Source organism: Prionailurus viverrinus, chromosome B3, assembly GCF_022837055.1.
Source record: "Prionailurus viverrinus isolate Anna chromosome B3, UM_Priviv_1.0, whole genome shotgun sequence".
NCBI lineage: Eukaryota > Metazoa > Chordata > Mammalia > Carnivora > Felidae > Prionailurus > Prionailurus viverrinus.
In genome coordinates, this window is record NC_062566.1 from 47277001 (window position 1) to 47289045 (window position 12045).

Sequence of the window (12045 nt, forward strand, 5' to 3'; positions counted from 1 at the left end):
CGGAAACAGGCTCCAGGCTCTGAGCCATCAGCCCAGAGCCCGACGTGGGGCTCGAACTCACAGACCGTGAGATCGTGACCTGGCTGAAGTCGGACGCTCAACCGACTGCGCCACCCAGGCGCCCCCAGAATGATAGATATTCTGTGGGGGAGGAAGACATCTATCTATACACACAGGCCTGTAGATATTTAATATGACCCTTTTTATACTGTTCTCCACATTGGGAGCAAGTGTTGAAAATAGTAGGAAGGTGTGAGTTTTGCTTAATTGGGCAACTTTGGTCACAATCAGGAGAAAGTGGTTTATTTGAATTATGTTGGTTGTATTCTTCCTTATACATTCTAAACATCTTGAAGTTCGAGTTCACTCTGGGTTTGAATCCTGTCGCTGTCATTTATTAGCTGAGTGACTTTCAGGCCAGTTGTTTAACTTTGCTCAGGCTGTTGATTGAGGAACCTCTTTATTAATAACAATTATAAAGAATATTGCAAGAATTAAGTAAAAGACAGGAAAGTTAGGTGTTTTCTTCATCCTAATGAAAGTCCTTCTAATGAAGATGATCAGTATGATTCTTGTCTTTGTTGGTGATTGTTTTAACTTTGTTTTTCTTATTTAAAATTTTGTAATTTATCCTCAAATACCACTAGCTAATTGTGGATAGAAATAGTGATTTTTCTTGATGTGCATATGAAGACTGTGCTTGTAAAGTGAGATCTAGTTCCAAAAATAATCTTTACAGAAATGTTAAAGAACTGCAGTGTCTAAAAATATTCATTCCAAAGCTCTGCCATCTCATGTAAATTTCTAGAGAAATAAGATTATTTAACTTTTGCTTCTTGTTGGTAACAAAACATATCCATTAATTTGAAGAGTTGTTTTCTTCATGAGTTTAAAATCATTTCAATGCCTGCTGGAAACTGACAAATTCAATTTACTTTTAAGTCATGCACATTTCACAGTACATGCGTAGTGACATCAAGAGTTGGAAAAAAAATTAAAAATCTTAAATCAACTCTATCATTTTGTTCATTTATGGAAGTAAGTTAAGCTGGAATCATTCATTTGTTAAAAGTTTTAGTCTTTCTCATCATCAGATGATTTTTTGCTATTATTTCCTCAACTCATTTTTGGCAGAGCCTCATTCTCCTGTCAGAGCCAATTGGAATACTGCAGAATGGATGCCAGGCTGATTACTGTGGATTTGACACATTATCTTAAGTCTTGGATGTTAAGAATCTTAATGTTAAGAAACATTCTTAAGTCTCACCTGATGACATGGACCAGTTTAATAACTGTTTCAGTTATGATACCAAGAGGAACAATTTTGGATTGGGGGAGTGGGTTTCTTCTTTATAAGATGTGCTGTTAGAACAAGGGAGAAGCATGGTAAAGTGGAAAGAATATTTGCTTTTAGAATAGACAAAGACTCTACCACTTTTCAGGTCTGAGCCTCAATATCTATTAAAATGGGTTAATAATGGGGTTATGGTGATGATTAGATGAAATTATATATGTAAAATATCTAGGCCTTTACTGACATAGAGAAAATGCTCAATAAATGTTAGCTGTCATTCCTCACAGTCTTCGTCAAGTTCCACAAAGTGGACTTGGTGTTTGTCTTTTTGCTCATCAGCAGCATTATTCTAGAGCTGCCGTAGGAGCACAGAACACTACCGCTCTTAACTTCAACCCTATCCACCGTGCACCGTGTGTTCACCCCCAGCCCATCTTCTCTTTCCTCTTATTTTAGTGTTACCCCTTACCCTGCTCTTCTAAGCAGGGAGTGAGGAATTTGTGGTCGGGTTGGGAGTGGGGCTGTCTGTTCTAGAAGTGAGTAGTAGCTTCCACTTTTAAACATATGAATCATGAAGGGATAGAGACATGGGTTTTTGGGGAGTGGGGAAGGAAAGAATATTTTATTACTAATCTCCCTACATGTCTGGTTCTTTTTCCTTCTTATAATACCATGATTTCCTACGTAACTCACCTATCTAATGTTGCTTGCATCTTTCTCTATTTCTGGAAATTATAGACCCTTCTAGAAGATTCTGAGAGCCTTTTGCCAATACTTCTTTTAGTCTGCCCTTTTAGAGTATAGTGACTGAAGGCAAGAACATTCACTTAACAAAGGGTCATTCAGAAATTATTATAGGCAGGCCCTGTGTTAAGTGCTGAAGAGACAAAGATGAATGAGAGACACTCTTACCCTGAAGGAGCTCACACTTACTGAAGGGAGATTAGGCATACAAAGTTATCATTTATTTAGGATAAGAATTCTAGTGGAGGATGGTGTGAGGTAATGGGGACAGTGAAAATACAATGCCATCAAATGACGAGGAAAGCTTTCTTTGAGGTGGTGGTACTTTACCACAGATATGAATGATAAATAGGAGCATGCTGGCTGAAAAAGGGGAGGGACTGTGTTCTAGAGGTTGTTCTATGTTGCCAAGCTGCATATGATTTAATAGGGGAGCTAGGAAAGATGTGTAAATGTGCTGTATGAAAAATGAATAATGTGTGTGAGGAGGAGAGAGAATCACATGGGTCCGATTTTGGGGGATTCGGGGACTGGTCCTTTACTTGGTTAGTGCTTTCGGTCTTGTTCCCAAAGTGTCTGAGGCATCAGAAAAACTGCTCTCGGTGCCCACACCTTGGAGTTCCTTGACTGACAGAGTGCAAGTTAGCAAAATTTTCCCTGAGTCATCTGCATTATTCAAGAACCTCTTGAGTGTTGTCATTGTGGGAGGATACGAAAAGAAAAGAAAGATGACTGGTGCCTCTTTACGTGTGCATGGATGGGTGTGATCTCCGAGAAGGTAGGAGGGCTGTGCTAGGCTGAGCCAGCACTGTTTGTGCCCCGCTCTGGCGAGTACCAGTGCAAGCATGTCCCCGGAACCCATCTTTCCAGTGTTCTTCCATTAGTCTCTGTCAGTATTACCTCATCATTGTCAGGCAGGCCTGATTAAACTGTACTGCAGAAGACAGATGGTTTTTATTTTCCTTGTGAGCTATTACGCAAGTTAAATCTGTGCTAGCATTATTTACTCAAATTTTGCCTGTTACCATAAAATTTAGCCCATCTCCATTTTGTCCTTACTCTCCTTTCTAATCAGGAGTTCCTTTGGATTGTCATTAATCTTCTTTGATGTGTGTTTACATTTTAACATGATCTATTTTAAGCCTCTTTATCTTTTCTTCCTGTCCTACAGTGGGTTTTTTTGTTTTTGGGGGTTTTTTTTGGCTTTAGTCACAGTACCTCAGATCCTAAATCCTTGCTTTCCCTTCTCCTACCTGTTCCTACAGCAGTGTTTCCTTTGCTTACTAATTCACGGATCTCTTCTCTTAGTCTCTGACTCCTACCCATCTCAACTGTGCTTAGTGGCTTCAGGAAAAATCCCGAGGTATGCCTGTGAAGTTTGCCTTTGCCACCTCTCATTCCAGTTCTCCCATCTCTTTTCCTTATCTTGTCCTACCTCTGCCTTAAATAAAACCAGCATAAATGTGGTGCTTACCAAACATGAGCCAGCAACTTGGCCAAAATTAGAGAGGATTCCAGGATGGCTTTAAGGAGTATATGGTATGGTGTGGGAGGTAGATAGATCCGTAAATAACTAAGATAAGGTCTGAAGTATCATAAGTGAGATTTTTGAGGGACTCACAAGATAATGAGGGATAAAATTAGAAAAGCATGAGTAGGAAAAGGGAATGAGGAGCATGGCAGGAAAGCCTCACCCTCTACTAGCTAATTATGACAGAGCAGAGTTGCATGACATTGGACACTCCCTAGTCTTGCTGAAAGCTGTGTCCAGTCTGATTCACTTTGGCTAGGGTTATCTTTTGCTAACTGCCTCTGTTTCACCAAGAAATCCTGAGCAGACTTACTAGGTATGTGTGTCCACCCCTATATGTGATTTCTGCCCGGCTCTTGCTGTGTTTCACTTCCAGGTTTCTCGTATGGCTTCGGGGCCTTACCTTCCCACTGCAGTTTTCCTGCAGTTTTCCCACTGGATGTGGCTGGACAAGTTTCGTCCAGTTTCTCAGGGTTGCTCTGTGTACTCTCCTTGGGGGCCTAAGGCAAAAATAGAAAATAGGGTTGGAGGTGACACAGGAAATAGGAAGGGGCATTGTCAGGTTGGAATTTCTCTCGGTTTCAGCAGCTAAGGTATATATATACCTCCCAGACTGACCCAGTTCTGGTATAGTTGTTTTTGCAGAGTCACCAATCTCCTTGGTTAAGACTGAAAAGAACCATAAGAAGACAATGGTAATAACAGACTGAGTTCTGACCTATTTCTCCTTGGTTACTTTACCAAGAGATAGAGATAGGATAATGGGAAGTTTGGTTATCAGGGTGTTGTTTGTTATTTAAATATCTCACCTATGGTGAGTGTAAGGGCCTTAGCCTCCCTCACCTATCTGCAAGTGTTGTTAACACCTAGCTCTTGGAAATCTAGCCTTTGGCAAAGCATGCACCCAGTGTTTCCAAAACACTTGCGGAAATCTGAGCTGGAACTTGCTATTGACAAATAATAGGAAGGTGCTTCTTTCTAGATTTAGTTGAAAATCTCATGTTTGGAGCAGGTTGGTCAAACTTCTGCAAACTCACTTGGACTCATTTTGCTTTTTTCTGCTTTCATTAGTCAGGATAGTACGTCATTTCATGACTCTGAATCTCCTATATGGCCTATCTCTTCTGGAACCAGTAAATCCCTCCAGAGAAAGTTATAGAAATACTGGCTTTCTAGAGTGAGTTTCAGAGTCGGAGTAGTTGGTACACAGAAATGTTTATTGAATGAGTAAAATTTTAGTAAATTGGACAGCTGTTACTCAGTTTATGGACTGTATAACTGGGAAGAAAGCCATAAAACAACTTTCAGTAACATATTTGACATAGAACATTAACAATCATTTCTTATAGAATACACACTTGGTAACAATCTCAACCTGTACTTATATATTGGCTTATGCTTTTCACAAGGTTTCTATGTATGAAAGCCCTTGAGATGATCTAAATGAGTATTGCTGTCACCCCCATTTTACAAATGCCTGAAATAAAGGCTAAGATGCCAGTATGGTAGTCCTGGGATTAGAACTCATAACCTAGTTCAGTACTCTTTCCTTTGCAAACTGTTCAGACAAAAAGTTTGCATGAGTCTGTGATAATAAGAAAAAAGTAAAGCAATGGGTAAGTTTTTTACCATTCTGCTTTTATTCACTTTAAGAAGATGCCCTTTATTCTGAGATTCTCTCATTAAATACTATGTACCCAGCTATGAACCCAGCTATATACACAGGCAGTGGGTATAGTGTTGAACAAGGCAGACATAGAGCTTATGTTCTAATGAAGGAGAAATAATAAATAAGTAAACAATAATATAACAATAAGTAAGTTCAGGTAGTTTTGGAACTCTGAAGAAAATAGAGAAAGGCTGCTGGTGGTGATATTTTTTATATGTGATATATTCCTGAAAATGTCCATCAATGTTTAATGTTCATAATGTTTTTAAGGAAGATTCCTCCCTGAGGAATCCAAGCGGTCATAAAACATTTCTTCAGTGTGGTGTCTGGAGGATTCATTCATTTTAATATATTTTTTTTTCTTTTTCTTCAAAATGGATCTCAAGTCCAAAATAGGCTTAAGTCCAGAGAGTAACTAGTGGAGACTAAAGATTTGCTGCTCCAGGAACCCCTGATGATTGATTACCATACCTTTTTCATGCTATTGAGGCTATGACAGCCAAACTTATTGCTAGCCAAATCTACCATTTCACTCATCTTTATAAAATAATAAAGGCAAAATACTAGACGACAACGCTTTCTTATTTTTTTTTTAGATTAGCAACAGAACTTTCTTCCAAGAAAATTTCTAGATGCCCAGTCTATAAAACAGCTATGACTCCAGGCCACAAGCTTACTCTCCTCTTTGCCACACCTTACTGGCCCCTGAGGAATACTTGAGAAGTCACCAAGTCTTTGCAGAACACAGGATGAAAACCGTAATCAAAAATTCAAATTGTAAATCCACTGGCAGAGCCGCCATACCAGAGCTTCATAGTCACGTTCTGGGATTTTTAAAAGTCCACATTCAATGGAAAAATGGATTTATATGTACATTTTTACCTAAAATTTTATTTTCAGGTAGCATTTCCTATGTAAAGAGAGTTCAAACTTTAATTGTAGCTCTTTATTCAGAGCATACTTTTTCCTCCAATTTTACTGATATAATTACATACACAGTATATTACTTTAAGGTGTACAACATAGTGAATTGACTTAGATGTATTGTGAAATTATTAGCACAATATAGAGCATACCTTTTATATAATGTGGGCAGGATGGTACTAAAATGGGGCTAAAATACTTTTTTTGCTAGTTTAATTTTTTTTTTCTTGCCTTCTAGTTTGCTAGAGTTTGGATACCTGATCCTGAGGAAGTTTGGAAGTCAGCAGAGCTGCTGAAAGATTATAAACCAGGAGATAAAGTCCTCCTGCTTCACCTTGAAGAAGGAAAGGTAAGAATTTTGCTTTTATCTGTTGTCATTGGCATAAAGTGAAGGGAATTCAAAAGTGGGAGTTTGCTGTGACATACCTGACTTCAGATGGAAGTTAAATTTTGAATTGATCTAATATTTTTTACTTATTGAATTGAAGAAAAAAGCAAAATAGCAAACTCAATTTTCTATCACAATTGGTTAGTCAAAATGGCAGAACTGTAAAAATCTGTTATTTGGTCTATAAATTTATTATGATTAGGTTTAAATTCACATCTAATCCTCCCAAAGATATGCCTGTTTATTTTGTTTAGGCTAGCATCAATTATTTCATAGTAACTAAGAAAACATTGCTTAAGGAGCCAGTCTGATATTTGATATTTGTTGCACCTAATCATTTGAAAAATATTTATTGAGAAGCTATTATGTACAAAGCTGTTCACCAGCAACCAAAAAAACTTAAAACCAATTGTATCTCTATGCTTTCTTGTCTGCATTCACTGCATGGGTAGACTCATCTGAGTTGCACCTTTTTATTTATTTTTTATTTTTAAATTATTTTTTTAAGTTTATTTGAAAGAGAGGGTGTGTGTGAGCATGAGTGGGGGAGGGGCAGAGAGAGAATCCCAAGGAGGGTCTTGCACTACCAGTGTGAAGCCCACATGGGGCTTGAACTCACGAATCATGAAATCATGACTGGAGCCAAAACCAAGAGTCCAGTGCTTAACCGACTGAGCCACCCATGTGCCCCAGTTGTACCTTTTTAATCTCTCCACTGCATTTGACAAGGCATGCCCCACTTTTTTCTTAAAAACCTTTATGACATTAATTTTCTTTAAACAACGTATAGTCTAGCCAAGGAAACTGGATACAAATACATGAAAAGTTACGTAAAATGTAGGATCTAAAGAGTAGTTCAACACCACAATACCAAAGATGTCAAAAGATTATGATGAGGTATTACCACATGAGTATTACTATCCCAACAGTTAGCTGTACTGAGCACTTACTATCTGTCACACATAGTTGTAAGTGCTTTATTTGCTCTAACTCATATAATCCTCACAACGATCCTATGAAGTGGGGCGGTTGTTGTTACACTTTATGGATGAAGAAACCAGTACTCAGAGAGATGCTCAAGATTATATGGCTATTAAGGAATGAAGCTGGGATTTTAAGCCAGAAAATTTGTCTTCATGATTTGTGCTCACAGCCACTCTGCTATGTTGTAAAGAAAGACAGTAATGACTTTAGGATCTTTAAGAGGAAAATTTCATTACAGGCTGCTTTGTCAGGGAAGGCTTCAAGGAGGAAGAATGATTTTGACTGGATCTTAAAAGGTAGATAGAATGTGGACTTACAAGGAGAAGGGGATAGACCTTATGAGGATTGGAATGTATTTTGGAGATAGTGAATATAGCAAGTTGCCTGGAGCAGACATTTAGGTTTGTGTTCAAGTTCTGGGCTTGCATATTAAAGTATCTGCTAGATATCATGTTGGCAAAAGGTGCTCTCTGACATCAATGTCAGGTAAGAGAAATAGATATATTTATGAATAGTATGGCATGTGATATAATGAAAATAAGGAACAAAAGTAGAACAGAGTAGGGAGTGATCAGACCGGCTGGTGAAGGTCAGGGTTCAGAGAGGCATTGTCTGAAGAATGAGTAGACCAGCAGAAGTGCAATTAAGGGATCCAGAAAAGCACGTGCAAAGGCAGGGAAGCATGCACAGTAATGTGCATTTGGGGAGGTACATAAGTTCCATGTTGTTAGAATGTGAAGTAAGAGTACAGAACTGGCAAGAGAATGGGGGGTGGGAACCAGATCACAGAGGGCCTGGTGATCATGTTAAAACTCTTGGACTTCAAGAGATATGCGATGCGGAATGATTGTAGTATTTTTAAACAGAGGAAGGATGTCTGATTTGTGTTTTAGAAAGGACTCATTGGTTGAAGCACAGAGGATGAATTTCAGGAGAGCAAAATAGAGGCAATGTTAGTTGGGAAAAAGGCAGGGAAGAATTAGGCCCGATTAGGAGGACCTTGAATGTCAAATTAAGAAAATAATTTATTCAACTGCTCTGTGTTAGGCACAATATTAGGCACTGTGAGATATATTTTCTTATGTTAATTCTCACAACAACCCTGTAGGTTGGCAGGTAGTATTATAACTATTTTGCAAATAAGGGAAGCCATGGCTCAGAGATATTAAGTAGTTCTGCCTGAGATTACATAGCCAGAGTGGCTTTTGTGTATTGCAGAGACTAGTGCAAGGACCATTCAATTTGGGGAAGGACATTATATCCTAATAAACAGGCAGGGAGAGATTGAGGAGCAGATTATAAATTCCTTTCCATTTAGCATGATTCATTCCAACCTATTTTGAATATTTGACCTCTATATCTCTGCAATGTTAAGAAAAGTGGCTTTTTACAAAACCAACTAGTCCTTCTCTATAATTAAATTACATTTTTTTCCTTTTTTATTTGTCATATGTTATTTGCCCTTAATACATAGTTGAGTGATAATTTCCATGCTTGGCTTTGTCATAAAGCCATATTTTCCTTGGCTTTATTTTTTTTTTTAAAAATTTTTTTTCCAACGTTTTTTTAAATTTATTTTTGGGACAGAGAGAGACAGAGCATGAACAGGGGAGGGGTAGAGAGAGAGGGAGACACAGAATCGGAAACAGGCTCCAGGCTCTGAGCCATTAGCCCAGAGCCCGACGCGGGGCTCGAACTCACGGACCGCGAGATCGTGACCTGGCTGAAGTTGGACGCTTAACCGACTGCGCCACCCAGGCGCCCCTTCCTTGGCTTTAAAGTGAGTAGTTCTTCTGAACTTTTGGAGCCAATCACCTCATTAAAAATCAAATGAAAACTATGAACTGTAATTCCAAAAGCAATATACATATGTATGTATATTTACACATGTGCACATATGCACAGTTACAGTTAATTTCAGGAGATTCTTGAACCTCTCAGGGTTCAGGGGTTCCCAGGTACTTACAACATGCCATGCATTGCCTCATTTAATTTTTATCACACCCCTGTGAGCTATTTCTCTTATGCCCTTTCTACAATGGAGGATTAAGATTAAATAACATACCCAAGGCCACAAAAGAAGTAAGTACCAGTTTCAGGATTTGAACCTGGGTTGATCTAACTCTAAAGATAAGCTCTTGACCACTCTTTATTGTCTATTCACTTACCACAGGTGAAGAGAAAGAGAGAAAAAGAAAGGTTATTTAAAGATTAAAGACTTCTGGTTCCATAACGGGTAAAAAAACGTCTAGGCTTCTCAAACTATATTAGCAAAAATTATTAATACAAGTTAATACATCTAGTGAAAAAGAAGACTCTTTATTTCCACCATTTTCTGTGGCTTTGGGAAATGTGCCAGCAAAAGAATGCATTTAATAGTTGAGAAGCAAATGAGGAATAGGAAATAAGCAAACTGCATGGACTTGTTTCACTTTTATTGCCATGATTTATCCAGATGCTGTACCTTATGCATTTTCAGGATTTGGAATATCGTCTAGATCCAAAGACTAAGGAACTGCCTCACTTAAGAAACCCTGACATACTTGTGGGTGAAAATGACCTCACAGCCCTCAGCTATCTTCATGAGCCTGCTGTGCTCCACAATCTCAGAGTCCGCTTTATTGACTCCAAACTTATCTATACATATTGTGGTAAGTGTGCCTTGCTTTCTGAGTGGACCATGAACTCTTCCCTCTCATGAACGTACCATGGAAATATTGTGCATGGGGAAAGAAGGCTGTCGTTGGATTTCCTCCTAGAGAGAGGATCACTTGAGTTATCAAAAAAGATTTACCAGTGTTCATTAGCTCATTGCATTTTGTGCTGAATAAGCTCTTTTGTAAATTACATAATTTTGCTCAAAAACAAAACAAAACAAAACAAACAAACAAACAAAAAACCCTGAGCTGGGCCAGGCCCATCTTCCAGATTTTCTTCCTTCCAAAGAAATTATTTGCCAAATTCAGTGACAGTTTGGTAGTTATTTTCATCTCTTACAAGAACTGCTATATGAAGAGTAGAAGTCCAGACTTATCTTTGGAGCAAGTTCAAGTTTAGTGTTCTCTTGTTCTCAGTGCAGGACTGACAACTCATAGTAACTATTCTTGCTTGATGTGTTTGTCTGGACCCATGCTCGCTGCATTGTTAGCTGCCAGTGACCCAGCTCAGTAGTCTTTTTCTTTCTCTTGGAAACTAAGCACATGTACATTTGGGTTCTTCCCCCCTTTCCTTCTTTTGTGTCTCTATTTTTTTCTTAACTTTTATTTTCTCCCTTGTCCCTGGCTCTTTTCTCTACTGACTTCTTATCTTTCTTTCACTAATTATTCTCCCCCACCCTCAGGTCTGGGATTTCATTCATTTTCTTCTAAGTCTATTTGCTTGGTGTAACCAACTCAGCACCTATCATTTCTTCCTTACTCTCCTGCTTTGGACAGGGACAACTATCTTTTCTTCTTAAAGGAATTTATATCTCTTGTATCCTTGATGCTAACTCTTTTTCTTCTCTATTAACTATTTCTGATTGTCAGTTTTCATTTCTCCGTTTACTTTTTTCTTGCATATATGTTACCTTCTCAATAAAGCCTTCGCAGCCCACCTCATCTAAATCATAAACCCTTTTCCCCTTCTAAGTTTCCGTGTTCTTTCTCTGTTTAATTTTTCTCTTTTTTCCTTTTTACTATCTAACCTGTGATATTTATTTTTTTTTAACTTGTTGTTTGAGTTTCCTACTAGAATAGTAAGGGTAAAGATTTGTCTTTTTTTGTTTACTGTTATAAACCTAGCACTCAGAAAAGACTTGAGACATACTTGGAACTGAATAAATATTTGTAGAATGAAGGGCTTCATTAATTTAAAATATACTTAGTATAAAATTTAAGGAAACAAAAAAAAAGGTGTTTAAAAACGAAAAATATATACATGTAATTCACTACTGAAAAAAACCAGTATTATGTTTACATATCCTATATGTGTGTATATGTGAGAAAGTATAAATAGATATGAAATTAGAATTAGTCTGTTGATAGTTTTGTGTCATGTTTTCCTATTACTTTTAATATTCTTTATAAACATGATTTGTAGTGGTAGCACAAATGTCTACCATGTCTGTTATAGGGATGTAAGAAAATATTTAGCTACTCTTCCTTTATTATATAGTTTGTTTCTGCTTTTCACTACTGTGAATAATATGATAAACATCTTTATGAAAAAAAACCTCTTTGCTTAAATCTCTGGTTATTTCATTTGGATAAATTTCTAAAAGTGTAATTTTCAATTTAAATACTATGAAAATATTTATGTTTCTTTTAACATTGCCATGGTTTTTATCTTTAATAACCTAGGCCAGTTTTTAAATGATGTTTTAGTTAGGTCTGGGTATATTGTGTTCAGAGGCAAAGGCTGTGATATATTTCGATCTTTAACAATTTGTTAGTTCAAGATTAACTCAAGTTGAAATTTGTGTTAACTGTGATTCTCGCTTTACCAAGTTTGATATGTCCATTAGTGTATCA

General features: G+C 37.6%; 1 protein-coding gene across 5 annotated transcripts in view; it reads left to right on the forward strand.

Annotated features, from left to right (window-relative positions):
• The window catches only part of MYO5A (myosin VA), a 191882-nt gene that overhangs the window by 55993 nt on the left and 123844 nt on the right, over positions 1-12045 (forward strand). For all 5 annotated transcript variants that reach the window (XM_047862541.1, XM_047862544.1, XM_047862542.1 and 2 more), the window contains exons 2-3: positions 6401-6511; positions 10014-10185. In XM_047862541.1, the coding sequence (XP_047718497.1) occupies positions 6401-6511; positions 10014-10185 (283 nt within the window). The remainder of the gene's footprint in view (positions 1-6400; positions 6512-10013; positions 10186-12045) is intronic.